The following is a 19,971-nucleotide window of genomic DNA, read 5'->3' as shown; positions in this document are numbered from 1 at the left end:
GATGAGCGCACCATTTTTGACGTCTGTAGCCGACAGTAATCTGGTTGTGAGTCTGCTGCATCACGCTTGGTTTCTCTGGTTGGATGCACGCCTATCCAATAGTGTCAAGACAGTGTTTATTTTCTGCATCCATTCACACTGTCCCAACAGAAATAAAAAGCAAATCCAGAGAATTAGAGGCCAAAACAAAACGTTTGACCTGAATTGTGCATGTGGTGTTACTGACGTATCCCAGGCAAAAATGAGTACAAGAGACGTCTTTATTGGATTTATTAAGTTGTATTCAGACACTCAAAACTCATCAGCCCATCACTAGTAATGCTGTTTTACATAAGAATTCACCGAGCTGTAAGAGACCACCAGTTAGGTTAATTATGCTACCTGCTTATAGCCGTAGGTTAGCAAGTCCAATACAGACCGTCATATAAAAATTGAAGGGCAGTCAATAATTAAAACATGATCAACACTGTGCAATGCAATAAAAGTTCCTTTCAAACTCAACCATGGACCTATTCCTGAAAAAGAAAAGAAAAAAGGTAACAAGACACCAGAGAGGGAATTTGTTAACACTACAGATACCTAGAAAGACCACCACGGCTTAACATTTGACCAGTCTGTGACGAGGTCTAGCATGAGGAGAAATAATAAAAAAAAAAACAAAGAACAGAAGATAGGAAGCAGACCGATATTGAACTGTACAATTTTTCGGAGTCTTTAGATAAATTCCTGCAAGCTGTACTAAAGAAAGAAACCAAAACTGCACCTTTAACAACATTAGAGTATTGGTTTACTAAGGATTTGTGACAATGGGCAATAATCCAATTTTTTTTTTCCCCTGTGTGCTTTCTGATCTGTAGGCTGAAATCCCCCCATCACTTATTTTTTAGTTATTTATTTATTCAGGTCACCCATATCGATGGAGGTTGAGAACTGGCCTGAATGGAACAAGAGTAGACGAGTTGAGTCTTTGCACGACATGCCACTGGGCAGGAAGTTCATCTTGACATTTCCCGTTAATTCTCTCTTTTCCTCACAAGACTTGTGTGAAGACGCTGCAACATGAAAGCATACTTTTAACAGCCAAATCATCTGAGTCCTGTCATAGCAGCCTTGTGTCGGCATGTTTGGTTTCCTTTCTATTCTCTAAACTTTACTGAAAAACTGAAAACACAGAGCTTATTTTCCTAGTTTTCCACGGGGAGGCTTGGATGAGCTTGTCTTCTTGTGTGTATGTGAGGCGGGAGGAGTTCTTGGTTTGCACGGTAATCCGCTCCTGGCACCGTCTCAACGCAAACGTGGCCCACAACAAACAGTCTGAGAAGCAAAGCATCAACATGGGAACCATTTGGACTTCCTCTTATTGTGAGCAGAAAGAAAAAACAAAAAATACAAGATTCAACCCACCCACAGACCCTTACATCCAGTCCACCCGGCCAAGTGACTTGTGACATCACACCCTCGCGCAACACAATCACACTTCACAGGTTTCTCACTCGCTCGCTCGCTCGTCTTTCTTTAACAGGGTTAGTCTTTCAACTGAATAAGAGATAAAAATGTGTTTGATCTGGTTTTTTTTCATCATTTTTTTTCTTTTTAGGTGTTGTAGTGATACATGCATCCATTAACTGATATACACTTTTTAAAAAAAGTTTAAAAAAAAACATAAACAAACAAAAACAAAAAAAAAAAGGTATTAGAAATGCAGCTATACAGAGTCTTTTAGCTATTCCAAGGGAGTGAGGGAGGGTGAGGATCAGGTCTGACGTCAGGAAACCAACGAGCCCGATGTCCAGATGTTGTTCAGATAAGATACAGGAGCTGCAAGGTCGTGTATGACTGTGTGTGTATGTGCGTGTGTGTGTGTGTGTGTGGAGGACGAGGAGGAAGAGCTGGTTAGTTACTGCAGCAGCTACGGCTGCTGGGCTGAGCCGTCTCTGTCAGGTCCACCCCCCGGTTCCGTCCGCTGCTGGCTCCGGTGGCTTGGGGCTCGTTCTTGGGAAGTTTCTTCGCTGCAAGGGCGATGACAAGAGGTTCAACAGCATTCTGAGTTCATTATACAACCAAAACCCAACAATCTGATCAGTATTCCTCCACTCATCCATAAGTTCTGTTTATTCTGGTTTGGGTTTTGGACTGAAATGCATCTGAAAGTAAATAATAATTTTTATTCCACTCAGTCACATACGTTTTACCGCACCTGCTGAAGCCATTTAAAACTTAGCTGTTCAAATATTTGTGGTCGTGCAAAGGCAGTGTGAGACAACGTAGGAAATGAAGTGGTCGTTGCTATAAAACGGCGGGATAATTGTTGTAATAATCTGCTGTACTTGGGAGAGTTATTTCAGCTGGACTGAGAAGTAAGGCAACAGTGATGACATCACCTGTCAACGTTGTCAGGAAAGTTGTGCATTTAGCAGATGAAGGGAGATCATGAATGTCAAGAAGTCTGAATAACAAGAAGGCAGGTTTATATTATTTCAAGCCCTGTGTGCAACGATAGGAAAAAAATAGGGAAACTCCTTGGAATTAACAGGTTTTCTGCATTAATTTGCCATCAAATGGGATCAGACTTTCAGAAAAACCCCTTTGGGGTGGAACAGCCAGAGCCCAGACGCAGTGGAAAGACTTCAACAGAGACATTTACACAGACGGGCCCATCAATTTAGGAAAATATCTATGATATTTCTGATTCATTTATGTTTGAAAGCCAAGGTTCAGATCATTCAGTGTATAATACTTTATGAAACAGAAATAAGAGTGAAATATGACTTGTTGGACACGGCCAGGACTACTCTGTGTGCCCTTTTTTTTTTTTTACTACATATTCATTGTACTGTTCCCTGTATTTTACACGTCGGCAGATGCTCACCGAGTTGCCTGGGGGAGGCACAAAATACTCCAAACTAATCAGTTCGGAGCTTCAAAAATAACTAACCTCCATGATTTGTTATCTACATCAGTTATAATCGTAATTTTGATTTTTTTTTTTTTTTTTTAATAAAGTCTTTTAACCCTTTATCCCTAGTTGACACCAGTTTCCTGCAAATGTTTAAGCTGAGCCACTTTTGTAAAGAGAATATTGAATGTTGTGCAGGTCTTATCCAGGCCGTGTTTACTGGATGCGTTCAATGAAGAAATAAGATTTGTTTGTGTGTTAGCAGCTCAAGCCCAGGGTCGGTCTATTATTGTGAGTTCACACACCGTAGAAAATGAATGCAGAAACCAGTCAAAGCTAAGGTTTCCAACATGCTTTCTGATGCTATTTTGCACACAGTTAACCGTCACAGTGGAACCTGCAGTCTTCTGGGCGTTTTTTACATCTCTGTAGGGGAGAACATTCATTTTCAACAGTGCTGGCCACATTTTTTCTTTTTTTTTTCTTTCCTTTTAGAACAAAGCTTTTTCTTAAATTTTTTTTTATAGCAAATCAGTACAAACTCATTATACTTGCAACCTAGATTTCAGTTAAGATGACAGATCAGTTTTTTGAGAATCTGAGTACATTATGTGCTGCTTTGATGGGGCTGTATCAACATGAACCACTAAAATTAAACACTGGTAATTAAAACACAAATATGTGTCACAAATATTGACATTAACATCAAGTTACGGATATATTTAGACAAAGACTTCATTCTGTGATTAAGACTTATCATAATACATCCTCATCTCTCAAATGTAATTTCAGAATATACTAGAGTAACGTTCATCCAGATCAATAATGCTGTATCAATATTCAGTATTCTACAGTGGACCTCACTGACGGCACTATCTATAACCACAAACTGCATTCTGAACTGTAAGCTAACAAGTGCGTCACAAAGGTTGGGACGATAGCGCCATCTTGTGGGGGGACCTCTCTCTTTATTTACATCTACCACCACTGTTGCCCCATTAGCTTGGGTTTGGTTGTGGTTAGAAAGTAGGTCAAAATCGTAAAATGTGGTGGAAAAGTAGAGAGAGAAAAAAATGGACATTCGAGAGAAAAACTGACCCGAGCTCACATGGAACAAGACTGACTGCAGCTACGTCCGCTGGCCTGGATTAACAACTCTCATACGTCTGCTCACATTCCTGCACGCAGCAAAGGACATTTGTACGACCAGTGGAGATCTGCTCAGTTGTGATAAAAGATCTACTCAATTATAAACGGTTATTCTTCTGAACTAAGGGGCCCTGCAACATCCAGTCCTCCTGAAATGTGTCATTTTATTGATTCGCAGGAAGTGGGTGTTATAAGTCATTACATTTCCAATTAAAGTTTACTATCATCTTGAAACTTTCCAAAAGCGGTTGGTTATTTGTAATCTTGGAGAAGAAAAATGTGTTCACTTTTTAAGTCAGAAGAATTAGACGGAGGACGTTTTTTAGGTTAGTTTTATGCTTAAAAACACGGTCATGAATAACTTCTTCTGCCTTTCTTCTTCTTTTTTTAAGGGTGTCACTAGTGGTTTAGTGATTTGCAGTAAAAATTTCCAGATGGAGCGTAACCTTTTCATCCAGGACAACACGGTTTGAGATCAACTTCACACTCTCCACAGGTTTTAGAGGCTGCACCGCAGTCGAGGAAACATCTCAGATGAGACGGCATCCTTCAAAGGACCTGAGCGTCCCGCTGAGTCTACGCCTGCTTCCTTAGTAGATGCACTAACTTCCCCGACAGTCAAACTGGATTCAGTCAAACACTGTTTAAATGCAATCTTAACAAAACAGCCACCTGCAGTTTGCCAACAAAGAAATACTCAATAACTTTAAATAATTTACGCCTGGACAGCTTGTACTTGTCTGTAAATTTATGGGAATAACATTTTAGAAGCTGCAAACAAAAACACAGATGATTTGCAGCTTGCTGTTTATTATTCATTATTCAAATACTGCAGTGGTATTTCCACTGATCCTGCAAGTCTTTGACAGGTGATTATCCGAATAGAAATATTGCAATAACTTATAAATATAACGCATCATTTCCTACAGACTTCAGAAAATGTCATGCCCTACAATATTTTGTCACATGACGTGCACTGAAACACAGATTTTGGAGAAGGAGCCACTTGTCTGAAATAGTGAAGTGTTTGTTGCAGGAACAGACATGAGAAGCAGTGGAAAATAATGGTGCAACACTTCTAACATGTCACCCTGCATCGTACTATAAACACACTGCTATGAATCTTATATACGTTCACAGTTGACACATAGAAGTGGTTCCTGGCTTGGAAAGACAAGAGTGCTTCAAGACATATTATGTGAAATTTAAAGCACATACCTATGGCCATGAAAATCTCATTGACGTTCATAGAGGTCTTTGCTGACGTTTCCATGAAAAGCAAGCTGTTGTCGTCTGCGTATGACTGTGCGTCCTAGAATGAAATCAGCAGTTAAAACATCTCCAAGAGCTACACAGTTCAAATGGACAGAGCGAGAGGAAGCACAGTATGCATGCTCTATTCAGTCTACAGGATGGAAGCTGATAAAGTCACGTTTTATTGCTCCATGTTGACTCCCACAGAAAATGGCACAAAGTGAATACTATTTCTGGGATATTGTTTACATACTTAAGATGATTAATGAGGTCTTAAGATGCCAAACCTGGAAGTCCAGAGCTCTCTTGTTTGCGAGGTCAGCCTTGTTCCCGGCCAGGGCTATTACAATATTCGGGCTGGCTTGTCTCTGAAGCTCTTTAACCCAGTTCTTTGCTCGTACAAATGACTCCTGGTGAACGGAACAGAAATGGGTGGGGGGCCTCAGTTAATACAAACAATAACATTTACCACATGATGGAAAGTATTGAGTATAACAGGCTGTGATACAGATGCAAAATAAAGAAGCATTAAAATGCACATCTGAAGGTCTATTAAACTAATAGAAATGCCCGTCAGTACATAAAGAAGCTGCATTTGAACAGAACAAAAGGCAAAGTAAAGTTAGAGATAAAACACAAATTTAAACCTATGATGTTAGAAGTATTAGAGACTTTTGTACCACCCTCTAATAAAAATAGTTTTATACAATTAGAATGAATAAATAAATAAAATAGTAATAAAGTTTACAAATGTTTTCCTAATGATAAAGAAAATTATTTTGAAACTGTTAGGCATTTTAATTTGCAATGTAATAATAATAAAAAACACTTTTAAAAAAATAAGATTTTCTGTGTATCGTATTATATATATATATATATATATATATATATATATATATATATATATATATATATATATATATATATATATATGTAATGTATTCATTTTTCAGGCTTTAAAAATTAGATAAAAATAATATTAATAAATCGTGGACAAAATGTTTTTGTTCAGGACTTCATCCGGAGGCGCTGCAGGGACATAAAAGTGATATAAGTGATATAAGTGGTACACGGCAGTTCTCACTCAAAAGTTGGGATCTGAGAAAGAAATTCTGAAGTCGTGTGCAGGTGGGAAACTGACCCACACATACAAACATATTCAAAAGGACAAGTTAGAGAAGGGGGGGAAAAAGATCACGTTTGAGCTCGCATGTGACTGATTGATCCACTTAATCATAAGCTTAAAGGCTTCCTGTATTATTTGTTCATGGGAGCCACAACTCTTCCTGAAGCACCTAAATCTCAAAAAGAAACCTGACAAATAGGACTAATAGAGCTTAATATACTCCAACTATCCTAAAATGTGTGGTTAAAAACGTGAAATATCTTTAAAAATTCATAGATTTAGGACACCAGTTCTCATCATTACTTTACATGCATTACAATGCATTCTGGGTAAGTGATTTCATGCAGTGATGTCATGCAGTGATGTCATACAGTGATGTCATGCAGTGATGTCATGCAGTGATGTCATGCAGTGATGTCATGCAGTGATGTCATGCAGTGATGTCATGCAGTGATGTCATACAGTGATGTCATGCAGTGATGTCATGCAGTGATGTCATGCAGTGATGTCATGCAGTCGTTTCAGTTTGTCATCTGTCGTTTAAGTTAAGTCTGTTCTCAGCCATTCAAACCCGGAAACCACAAAGATCAAACAACAAAATGGAACCAACTCTGAATCAAAAATTAACAACTTGGACTTTTATTTAATAGTTAAATGAGTCGGTCTACTAATCAATATGAAACTTCCCTCAGTTACCACAGATTCTCACACACATACATGAATGTATGTGTGTGAAGATGGGTGTGTCTGATGTTTTAAGTTGTCCCTCACTAACATCTTTGTCCTGCCAGTAAATACCAGATCATATTTCTTTCCACCCGGTGCACAAGAGCCCCATGTTTGGCAGGTTTGGCAGAGTCCCTCTGCGATAATTAGGGCTTTATGTGGCATGTTTCCGTTCACAGTCGAAGAACAGCAGCACTGTTTGATGTGGCATTTATTGATGGCTGGTAAACGGCAAAAGTGATGCATTAACCCCCGGCCCCCCCTCGTCAAGGGTTTTTTTGCAGTCATGTTACTTCACCCATAATGAATGCCAACAGAGACAACAATAGTAGGAAGTATTTCTCTCTTACGTTATAAAATAAAATCCATCTCCAGTGTTTGAACAGAGCATTATTTCCACACAATTAATCCCAAGGTAGCACTGAATAAGCCGCACTATTTATCAGGATTATTTTCATTCAGATTTTATTAAACTCCACAATACTTTATCTGTGCATTTCCCAAGACACGTTTGTAACAAAGGCTTTACATTTGCAGCTCACTACATCTACTAAAATGTTAGCAGGCTGCGGTTGGTCATTTGTATATTACACTCAATTTTATGAGCTGTTTTACATGGAAGACATATGACTATCATGAATGTTTTTCAATGTTAAATCAACTAGTTACAAAAACTGCATAATATCAACTATTTTTGATATATTTTTAAGTTTACTCGAATTACAATGTTGCAAGATGTCCTGGGAATGCCGTTCAGAAAACTGGTGAGGTTTGAAGCAATAGTCTGATTAAACACATAGGTCTTGCGTTAATGGATATACAGGAAATTTTAGAGGGAAAAATTTGGAGGGAAGGAGTGATCAGGGATGAGAAAGATTGCCAGGCAAACATCCAATTTGATTTCAAAATAACTCCTTAATCTGATCCTTTTTTCATCTTTATTTGCTATACTGTAAAACAGTGGTGTAAAGTAACGAATTACAAGTACTTCGTTATTGTACTTAAGTAAGATTTTTGAGAATTTGTACTTTTATTGATACTTTCATTTTTCTGTACTTTTACTTTTACTTCGTTACATTTTCAAGTAAAAAAATCGTACTTTTAATCCGCTATATTTAAAAAATTGGACACGTCGTTACTCGCTACAAATTAAAGAACAGCACAGCGGGGGCTGATTTATGGTTCCGCGTTACACCGGCGCAGAGCTACGGAGTAGGGTACGCGGCGACGCACACCTTACCCCGTAGCCTACGGCGTAAGGTGTGCGTCGATTTAACGCGGAACCATAAGGCGGACGGGAAGGAAGGGGGGCGCGTGAATATACCGAGAAGGAGCCGCAGCTCCCGGGAGAGTTGCGCCGCAGAGGCGGGCCGGAAGGCCGGAGGAACCGCCGTCGCGTCGAGTACCGATGAGGACTGAAGCCTGAATTATGGTCCCGCGTTAAATCGACGCAGAGCCTCGCCGTAGGGTACGTTGGTGTAACGCGGAACCATAAATCAGCCTTGAGCGGCAGCCGACGCGTGTCCATGCGCACCATTCTTTGATTCCACCCCTTCTAAGGTGGTTTTGGCATTTAAAAGTTCAAAAGTCTCATCCTTTATCAGCTGGGGTTGCTTAATGTTGTCACTGCATACTACAGGCTGGGGGTGGACCTGTCAGCGGGGCCAATGGGGGACAGCAGCAGTGATGAGCAAAGGGAGAAATTAAAATGGGGTAAAGGAAACAAACGCTAAAGGGGTCAGAATAATATCACCATTATTTAGAGTTGTAAGCAAATTCTTGGATTCTTCATTTCTTTGCAATCCTTTTGAAAATAATTTTGTACTTTGAATTTTGTACTTTGTACTTTTTACTTTTGTACTTAAGTACATTTTACACCATGTACTTTTGGTACTTTATTATATTTAAGTTGAGGTACTTTTATACTTTTACTTAAGTAATTTTCTTAATGGGTACTTTTTACTTTTACTTAAGTAATTTTCAAGCAGAAAATTTGTACTTTTACTTAAGTACAATATTTTTGTACTTTTTCCACCTCTGCTGTAAAAGCAGCATATTATTGTGGGGACCATGTCAATTTAACTGGTTTCGATTAAAGGACTGCAAAAATACTTTCCCCAACATCCACTTTGGAGTCATGCAAACCAAATCAAGCAAACACTCCCGCTCTGTCTTTCAGGTAATAAGATAAGAAGAGATGGAAAATGCACTTGCGATCAATATTTCTAAACATAAAGGATGATGAAAGTGGAGTGTCTGCCTTTACTGTTTGAACACAATGAGTGTTCTGTATGTTTTCTTACTAACTTCTTGATACTTTAATAGGTGATCTTCACCGTCTACAAAACACTGGTGTTGTGTGATGACTCATCAATGTGTCAGGATACCAAAATAAGTTTCTGTTTTTAGCTTCAATGGTACCACAAAAACTTAAGATGGAAATCCCCACAATACAGACACTGCTGTGACAACCGGTGGGGGATTCTGAAAAGGCGACAGGTAAGAACAACAATAAGAAGAACACAGAAAAGCCGACACATGACTCACCTCATTTGTTATGTCATAGACCACAATGGCGGCCTGGGCACCTCTGTAGTACATGGGAGCCAGGCTGTGGTAGCGCTCCTGACCAGCTGTGTCCCAGATTTCAAATTTGACCGTTGTGTCGTCCAGGCATACCGTCTGAGTCAGGAAGGCAGCTGCAGGAGCACAAAGCAGAGAAAGTAATGACAAGTGAGCAACACAAAATGGGTTTCAGTGAAGGTAATGCAGGCCAGCAAAGGAAACGCACAAAAGATTATCTGGTTGACTTACTCCACATTTGCAAAATGGGACCTTAGAAATATCAGTGCCATTACTTAGAATGGATGAGTGCTGAGAGTCGGTCGAGATTCACCCAAACAAACTTGTTAAAACTACTAAAACGTTGTTTCTGATGTTAGTTAAAACTCATTTAAATATATACTTCCCTTGCTCTTGTCTAACCATTTATATTCATCAAACTGACTATTGACAATTAGAAAAATATTTTAAAACTCAATCCTTAAATCAGTGAATTTTACATTTCATAATCCTTTTTATTAGGGCTGTAGTGACTGTTAAGGTAGCGATATCATGGACAGAATCTGATTTAACAATGCAATGCCAAAGAGGAAGTGTATTTGCCATTCATCAGTGGGTATGTACAGTACACAACAGCCCACTTTAACCTCACAAAAACATATCTGAAACTATGTGTTAACGTTAAGAATTCACCTTTCCACAATTTTCTGTTCCTCTCAGATATCTCGACACAACTCAACAACTATGATCTGAATACCCACATATTTTCAGGTAAATCATGTACTGTTTTCATGTGCCAGTTGAGAAGCTCTAGATATCAGAGTCCTCTTGTCTTAGTAATATTTTAGGTTCTCTTGTTCTGATGTAATTGAAATATTTTTAATTTACATCCATGGGAACTCTGACTCTTGTTATATTTTTCTTTTCAGTTAGTCTGCTGTATAATTTATGGAAAGGGTTCTGGTTTTATATGCAGATGTACGACACAAACTTATCAACATACATACCTCCAATTGTGCTTTCTTGGAATTCGTGAAACTGACCCTTGACAAAACGAAGTACAAGACTTGACTTTCCCACCGCTGACTCTCCTAAAAGCACAAGTTTGAATTGGCAAATCTTGTTGCCCGCATTAGGGCCGTTGGGTCTCGTGGCTCCGCCTCTACTTGCCATGTCACTCTGTCTGGTCTCTTCCCCCGAATGCTGATGCGGTGGGGAAAAAAAAAACTGTAGAGAATACATGAACAGGAGAAAGAAAGGATAACCATCAATCAAAAATGATTCAAAATGAATCAAAAATTGCCTACAATTATGTCTGATGAGTAAGACGAGCAAAGCACTAATTTCTGATTTCATTTGTCAGACTAACTATTTCATTCAATGGAAAGTTTTAACTAATCCTGACGTGAATAACCTCAAAAAGCTTCAAAACTGAATTTTCTAACATCGGCTGTAACTCAAATTATGTTTTGATGTAATCCTGGACATGTTATTATGTAATTAAGCATATATAGAGAACTTTATAGAGCTGTTGCTCTGATGAACTCTCAACACTCATAGAGTCTCAGAGTAATCAATCACTGTGCAATAATAATAATAACCACAATCATATGCTGCAACAATGCACCTTTAAATAACCGTATCTACCTCATACTGCTGCACCTTTCACTTTTTTTTTTTAATTGTATGTATGTTAATGAGAGCTGTCATTTGTCTATTTACTGTACAGTGAGCGAAAATAACCAGAGTCAAATTCCCTGTTTTGTTTGACCTGATTTGGCAAAATAACCTGATTCTGATTCTGATCAGTCATGAAAGCCGGAGAGCCACATGAGTGAAAATGACAAATTAAAAAAAAATGTCAATGTTTCACTTGAAGACAATCAATGTATATCTACATTGACAATATTTAAAATAAATAAATGGGCTTTAATTCCCTTTTGTGTTTTCATTTAGGCTCTATTATAGGATACATAGGAATGTCCACAGCATTTCAGTGTGAACAAAGAATAAAATAAAATAGAATAAAATAAGCCTTATTGACCAAGTATGAACAAGTCAGTGAGGGAATATGTTTTCTTTTTTTTTTTTTTTTTCGCTCACTGAACCCAGATTTAAGTAGTTACAAACAGTAATAGACAAATGGCTCTTATTAACATATATACAATTAAAAAGTGAAAGGTGCAGCAGTATGAGGTAGACATGGTTATTGAAAGGTGCATTGTTACAGCATATGATTCTGATTTATAACTTTATAGCTTTATAAGTGTATTAGAACAGTGTCTCCCAACCTGGAGTCCGGGCTCCCCCTGGGGGGGCGCCTGAGATCTCTGGGGGGGTGTGAAACTTTGTCTGCTTTGAGGATATGCAGTTGTAAAAATTATATTCGCGCATGTTAAATAAATAAAAAAATAATAACACACCTAATGGAATACTGTAATCCAAGTCTGTATAAACCCACGTAGTATTTTAAAATGACCAAAATATATTTCTAAGTTATTTAGCAGGATAAAAACGTAATAACTTATTATTATATCATTATTCAACATTTAATCACACTACTACTCCGAAAGGTTGTTAAAGGTCTCTTTTAATATGAGAGCAACATTTTTTTAAATTTTTCCTTTTTCAGAAATTATTTTATGTCCTTGCATTTATTTTCTGTGCGTATTTTATACATTGGTGGGACAAAATGAAGGTGAGAAAGACAAAGTCATATGTATACAGGGTAAACCAAAGAGAAATGTATCAAAAAAACATAATTAATGTTAATTTTTTCAATTAATGATGATGATGATGATGACTTGGATTTATATAGCGCCCTTCTAGGCACCCAGAGCGCTTTACAGAAATCATTATTCATCCATACACATTCTCTCTGGTGGTGGTAAACTGACGTATTGTAGCCACAGCTGCCCTGGGGCAGACTGACGGAAGCGTGGCTGCCATATCGCGCCAAACGGCCCCTCCGACCACCACCAACATTCACACACATTCATACACATTCACACGAGGCAAGGTGGGTAAGGTGTCTTGCCCAAGGACACTACGACAGCAAACTGGGACAGAGCGGGATTCGAACCGCCGACCTTCGGATCATTGGACGACCTGCTCTACCACCTGAGCTACTGTCGCCCCGAATTAAAGATTTGTAACGAATCACTTTACTCTTTTGGTGCTAGTATGTAAGGGTCGGGGGGCCCGGCTGGTCTTAGACACAAGTAGGGGGGGCTCCAAGGAAAAAAAGGTTGGGAACCACTGAATTAGAACGTTTTAACTATTTTACATCTGTGATCCTACCCACACTGACTACAAAAATAAACAACTTTCCTACCACCTGTAAAAACTTCTTACTGCTCTAAACAAAAAGCTGGTTGCTTGCCAAATCCACAATAACAGGTTTGGCAAAAACATACTTTGAGAAAGCCAATGTTTCTGTCTGAATGCTGGCCCGGTGCTGTATTTAGGCAACTGGTGTCACATGAAGATCATCTGAACTTCTCATAGTTTCTGAAAACCAGAGGTGGGTAGTAACGAGTTACATTTACTCCGTTACATTTACTTGAGTAAGTTTTGGGAAATTTTGAACTTTTAGGAGTAGTTTTGAATCACTATACTTTTTACTTTTACTTGAGTAGATTTGTGAAGAGGAAACTGTACTTTTACTCCGCTACATTAGGAGACGTTGAGCTGTTACTTTTCTTTTATTCCTTTTATCCGCGTACGCGTCAATCTCATGACATCACTGAGTGATTCTTTGGGAAAAATCAGACGTTACTCAACAGTTACTCAGTACTTGAGTAGTTTTTTCACCAAATACTTTTTTTACTTTTACTCAAGTAATTATTTGGATGACTACTTTTTACTTCTACTTGAGTCATATTATTCTGAAGGAACAGTACTTTTACTTGAGTACAATTTTTGGCTACTCTACCCAGCTCTGCTGCAAAGGGCAGATGTATATCTGTTTTAGGAGTAAAACTGTGGAACTCATTAGATAACGACCTTAAACTAGCAAATTCAATAAAAGCATACAAGATATTATTCAAAGCAAAGGTAATGGACACATACATAGAAACACAATAAGCAAACAAAGAAGAATGCACACATGCATGAGATAAAATGACAACTTAAATTGGTTTTGTTGGTTTCCTTAGCATCTTTTCACTTTCTGTTTTCAGAGCTATCATTATTATTATCATATTATTGCTATTATTATTATTATTAAGATAAGATAAGATATCCTTTATTTTCTCCCTCAGTGGGGAAACGTATTTTTGTTGGCAGCAGTACACTTGGCACACACATGCAGGGGAGGGGTAGAAAGACTAAAAAGTCAGAAATAAAAAATAAATATAAAATACAAAAAATATATATATATAAAATATGTATAATCACAGAAATATGAACAGTATATACAGTTGGTTGAAGAAACAGTGCAAAAAAAAGCAGGTGGAGTGTTGTGAGATAGACTGGCAGATATTGCACATCTTATATTATTGCACATCTTATGTTATTGCACATCTTATGTTATTGCACATATTATTGTCATATTATTGTCCACTGGCTACTGAAGCAGGCCTGGTTATAGAGTCTGATGGCAGCGGGGAGGAAGGACCTGCGATGGCTATATTATTACTATTATTATTATATTACTATTATTATTATACTGACACTGTGGTGGCATCAGCCATTTTTTATGGAGTGGTCTGCTGGGGCAGCAACATCACAGCTGCAGACAGAAGGAGGCTGGACAAAACCATTAAAAGGGCCGGCTCTGTCGTGGGCTGCTCTCTGGACACAGTACAGGTGGTGGGAGAGAGGAGGATGATGGTTAAGCTGTCATCCATGATGGAGAAGGACTCCCACCCCATGAGCTCTTTCAGCCACAGGCTCCTTCACCCTAGGTGTGTGAAGGAACGCTACAGAAGGTCCTTCCTCCCTGCAGCTGTGAGACTACACAACCAGCACTGCTCACAGTAGACCACATACAACCTGACAATAAATATACAAACCGTAAAATAATGTGCAATACCATTCTCTGCAACGTGCAATTATGTAAATAACACCTGTAAATATCCATCTGTTATTCTTTTTATTCTTTTTATATACTAGTATTTATTATTACTATTTTATTCTCCTTCTTATTATTATTATTATTGTATATACTGTTTATAGTGGGTTTTTTTATTATTAGTGTGTGATATTGATGCCTCTTGTGTTTTGCACTATCCCCTTTGCTGCTGTAATCTGGAAATTTCCCCTCTGTGGGACTATTAAAGGATTTCTTATCTTATCTTATTATTACTAATATTAATATTATTATCATATTATTGCTATTATTATTATTATTACTATTATTATTATCATCATTATTGTTATTATTATTATTATTATTATTATTATTATTATTACTATTATTATTATTTTGTGTAGACTTATGATACTTCATTTGTTCTTTTTGTATATTCTATTCAGTTAAAAGGTGGGCAAGATAAGCTTTATACTTCAAGCCCAGACCTTTTCGGTCAGATAATCACAATGTTGACCAGGGAAAAACCTATGTTATCTTGTTTGTTGATTTTTGTTTGTGATTGACCGAAATAAATATTAACTAACTATCTGCTGAAACCCAAGTGAAACTGCAGAAAACAAGCTGCCAGCCAGACTAATGTAGCAGATCTCAACAATAGAGCACTGGCATCCTGTGTGGGAGGCTTCAGCTGTGAGGCTGACTGGTAACAACTGGGATTATAGACACATATGACTGAAACATCTCAAGGTTATGTTTCTGTTTCTGGAGGAGAAATCTGTCATTAAAGCAGCAGATATTAAGATGACAACAACAACAACAGTCTGCTCTCCTCCCCACCAGCCAAATGGACACGGGATATCCCTCCCGAAATAATTACAGTCCACTTGGTCGAAATCTGGTTACGACACAGAGATAAACCACAAATAACCTGTTTGTTGCTGGAATCAGCAGGGAAACCGCGGCTAGCGTTAGCAGCACGGCTAGCTCCTGCGGGTAAACATACCTGTCAAGTCGCCCGTTTTGGCCGGGAAACTACCGTATTTCACCCCGCCGTCCTCCCGTATTAGTATTTTCCCCGTAAATTTCCCGTTTTATGATATAATATTTTTTTAAAAAGCATTCATGTGTCTCTCCAAACTGAAATGACACAGGTCTCGCGAGAACTGCACCCTGCTGTGGTCTGGGCGGCAGTTCTCGCGAGATTGGTGACAACACGGTAACAAACTGGAAACAACAAATCAGATAGATGGATGTAACCAGAAAGAAGGCATTTCTGCCTAAAAACGAAGATTTTATGTAAATATCTCTAAAAATAGGATACCTAATATTACTTTCCTAAAGAGGAGCAGGATGGGACACAGAAACGTGCGTCTGTGTCATCAGTCAGTGAATGCCAGAGAGCCACATAAGTGAAAATGACAAATCAAAAGAGCAGGTAAATGTTTCATTTGAAGACAATCAATGTGTATATACACTGACAATATTTAAAATAAATAAATGTGCTTTAATCCACCTTTTGTGTTTTCATTGAGGCTCTATTATAGGAACTCTCAACACTCATAAGGTCTCAGAGTAAACCACTGTGCAATGATAATAACCACAATCATATGCTGTAACAATGCACCTTTCAATAACCATGTCTACCTCATACTGCTGCACCTTTCACTTTTTAATTGTATATATGTTAATAAGAGCTGTCATTTGTGTATTTACTGTACAGTGAGCGAAATAACCAGTCAAATTCCCTGTCTTGTTTGACCTGACTTGGCCAAATAAACCTGATTCTGATCAGTCAGTGAATGCCAGAGAGCCACATAAGCGAAAATGACAAATAAAAGAACATGTAAATGTTTCACTTGAAGACAATCAATGTGTATATAAAGTGAAAATATTTAAAATAAATAAATGTGCTTTAATTCCCCTTCTTGTTTTCATTGAGGCTCTATTATAGGAATTACAGACATAGGAATGTATTCCCAAACTAGACAGGCACAGACTGCAACAGACAATTAGGTCTGCGGAGAGGATAATTGGGACTAACCTCCCATCTATCCAGGACCTGTACCGGTCCAGGACCAGGAAACGGGCAGATAGCATCTCTGCAGACCCCTCACACCCAGGACACAGTCTGTTTGAACTCCTCCCCTCTGGACGGCGCTACAGAGCTCTGTACGCCAAAACCTCCAGACTCAAGAGACAGTTTCTTCCCCCAAGCTGTTGCTCTGATGAACTCTCATCACTCATAGAGTCTCAGAGTAATCAACCAATGTGCAACAATAATAATAATAATAATAACCACAATCGTATGCTGTAACAAGGCACCTTTCAATAACCATGTCTATCTCATACTGCTGCACTTTTCACTTTTAAATTGTATATATGTTAATAAGAGCTGTCATTTGTCTATTTACTGTACAGTGAGTGAAACAACCGGAGTCAAATTCCCTGTCTTGTTTGACCTGACTTGGCCAAATAAACCTGATTCTGATTAGTCAGTGAATTCCAGAGAGCCACATAAGTGAAAATGACAAATCAAAAGAAAATGTAATTGTTTCACTTGAACAAATTCAATGTGTATATACACTGAAAATATTTAAAATAAATAAATGTGCTTTAATTCCCCTTTGTGTTTTCATTTAGGCTCTATTATCGGAATTACATACATAGGAATGTCCACAGCATTTCAGTGTCAACAAAGAATACAATAGAATAGAATAAGCGTTATTGTCCAAGTTTGAACATGCCAGATAGGGAATTTGTTTTCTTTTTTTTTTTTTTTTGCTCACTGAACCCAGATTTAAGCAGTGGTGGACAGTAACAGAGTAAATTTACTTGAGTACTGTACTTAAGTACATATCCAGAGGATCTGTACTTTACTTGAGTATTAGATTTCTTTGGTACTTATTACTCTTACTTGAATACATTTCCAAGACAAATATTTTTACTTTGACTCGAGTAAATTTCTAGGAAGGCTGAAAAGTACTCGTTACTTTCAGGTCTGCTCTTTTTTCTTCTTCCCTAAAATCCTATTGGACACAAGCTGTTTTTGTCAAAGGAGGAGACCTATCACAGTGCACGCTCTCCACTGGGATGTACGTAAAGCGGAAATACGTCAAGCCTCCTCAAAACGATACCGCCAAAGTAGCCTGCGTTTGTCAAGAAAGAGTCAAGACATAGCCACAACAATGGCTACGCCTGCGTGAGGAGAAGAAAGACAATCCGCTGAGTCGTCTGAGTCTGATAATGAGCCGGACTTTTCAGTTCATGATTGTTAATAAACTCTGCATCATCTGCTGTCCTCTTATGATCCCATTCATTTGATTTGTTTTTGGTGTTTCTGCAGGTTTTATATAACATTGTGGTTCTAAAAACAGCACATCAGTGCAGCTGGTTTCAAAGAGTTAATTCTCAGAAACAAGAGTTAAAAGATCCTTAAATTAATTTAGAAAAAATATAGTAATTTACTGATGTGGAAAATAAGAAATTTACTCTTACTCTTACTCTTACTTTTACTTAAAGTAAATTTAAAAGCATTTACTTTTGGATACTTAAGTACCTTTAAAAGCAAGTACTTTTCTACTCTTACTCTTACTAGTAATATTTTGACTGAGCTACTTTTACTTGTAACGGAGTAAATTTTGACCAGTAGTATTTGTACTCTTACTCAAGTACTGGGGTCGAGTACTCTGTCCACCTCTGGATTTAAGTAGTTACAAACAGTAATAGATAAATGGCTCTTATTTACGTATAAACAATTTAAAAGTGAAAGGTGCAGCAGTATGAGGTAGACATGGTTATTGAAAGGTGCATTGTTACAGCATATGATTGTGGTTATTATTATTATTATTATTATTATTATTATTATTATTATTATTATCATCATTGCACAGTGGTTGATTATTCTGAGAAGTCGTCCTATCAGATTCTGACCACATAGTTGTAGTTTGTAAGTGTTTGACAGGTAGATATTTTAGTTTCTTGTAAACATGTCTTAAAATGTAAGATACTGGACCTGGGTCCCTTATTTCTAAAGCCAAAACTTGACAGGTATAACACAAACACACACTGATGGGTCTGTGTAACAACCCTGTAACACAGCAGCTCTGACACTTGTATAACATCTGCCAAAAACAGTCAGTATGATGCAGGTTTGGGTGTGTGCAGCTCATGACAGCTGCTTAACCCTGACTGCATGACGCTACATTAGTTTACTCTCAGGTTTGTCGCATTAAAACCGGGTAAATACACCCTTGTGTTTGTTTCCCAGCTGTTTGGAGCAGCCTGGCCCTGCAGGAGTGGCTAGCCGGGTTAGCTCGTCAGATAATGGACGAATGTTGGGAGGAGCCCTGCATTAAAGGCTGATTTATGGTTCCGCGTTACAGCGACGCGTACGGCGCGCGTCGCCGCGTACCCTACGCCGTACCCTACGGCGTAGGCTCTGCGTCGATGTAACGCGGAACCATAATTCAGGCTTAAGCAGCTCCCCGGCGCCGCAACCAACTACTCACCTACAGGAAAGAGAAGCCTGCTCTACGGGAACGGGGTCTCCGGCTCGGTGTTTGTAGCTCGGGGTGTCGAGGATCCTGCCAGCTGCTGTTATGTTAGGGGCTCATAAGGCTCGGCTGTCTCCCACTTCTTTCAACTTCCCTTTTCGCATTGTGAGGACGATGATGACAGATCGGATGACTGCGACTGACGGGCCAATGGCGCGTCAGCGCGCCCGACCAATCACAAGTCAGCTCCCGGCACTCTTCTTATCCTTAGGATTTTTATTTTTACTTTTATTTGTATTTCTATTTGTATTTTTATTTTTTCTTTATTTTTATTTTTATTTTTTAAATTTATTTTATTTATTTTTTATCTTTATTTTTTTTCTTTATATTTAATTATTTTTTATTTCTATTTTTACTTGTCTTTTTTATTTTTATTGTTTTATTTTTTATCTTTATCTTTATCTATTTTTTTAATTTATTTTTATTACTATTTTTTATTTTTTTATCTTTATTTTTACGTTTTTTCTTTGTTATTTCTATTTTTTATTTCAATTTTTTCTTTATTTTTATTTTTTTATTTATTTCTATTTTATTCTTTATTTTTATTACAAATTTTATTTTATTTTTTTCATCTTTATTTTTACGTTTTTTCTTTATTTTTTATTTCTATATTTTTATTTTTTATTTTATTTTATTTTTAGTTTTTTATCTTTTTATCTTTATATGGGTG

General features: G+C 37.8%; 1 protein-coding gene across 3 annotated transcripts; it reads right to left on the bottom strand.

The window, feature by feature from the left end:
* Positions 1–255: 255 nt before the first annotated feature.
* rab5ab (RAB5A, member RAS oncogene family, b) lies at positions 256–19,426 on the bottom strand. Of its 3 annotated transcripts, none has more exons than XM_061717477.1 (6): positions 19,261–19,426; positions 10,721–10,940; positions 9,699–9,850; positions 5,587–5,709; positions 5,264–5,357; positions 256–2,009 (listed from the first exon to the last, which is right to left on the bottom strand). In XM_061717477.1, exons 2-6 carry the CDS (start codon positions 10,884–10,886, stop codon positions 1,894–1,896), a joined length of 651 nt encoding a protein of 216 aa, XP_061573461.1. In that variant the 5' UTR covers positions 10,887–10,940; positions 19,261–19,426; the 3' UTR covers positions 256–1,893. The 3 variants fall into 3 exon arrangements, with proteins under 3 accessions (XP_061573461.1, XP_061573460.1, XP_061573462.1); XM_061717476.1 differs by having other exon boundaries at positions 19,257–19,425; XM_061717478.1 differs by lacking the exon at positions 19,261–19,426 and adding an exon at positions 15,752–15,903.
* Between the last annotated feature and the right edge of the window lie 545 nt (positions 19,427–19,971).

This window comes from Cololabis saira, chromosome 3, assembly GCF_033807715.1.
Source record: "Cololabis saira isolate AMF1-May2022 chromosome 3, fColSai1.1, whole genome shotgun sequence".
In the NCBI taxonomy this organism is placed as follows: Eukaryota; Metazoa; Chordata; class Actinopteri; order Beloniformes; family Belonidae; genus Cololabis; species Cololabis saira.
Note: the sequence above shows the minus strand (reverse complement) of the source record. Positions and strands in the feature narration are given on the sequence as shown.

Coding starts and splice junctions, on each gene's coding strand:
- rab5ab (XM_061717477.1), bottom strand. CDS start 10,886: ATGGCAAGTAGAGGCGGAGCCACGAGACCCAACGGCCCTAATGCGGGC. Junction 9,851..10,720: donor CCAAGAAAGCACAATTGGAG/GTATGTATGTTG, acceptor GTGCTCCTGCAG/CTGCCTTCCTGACTCAGACG. Junction 2,010..5,263: donor TGAGATTTTCATGGCCATAG/GTATGTGCTTTA, acceptor TCGCCCTTGCAG/CGAAGAAACTTCCCAAGAAC.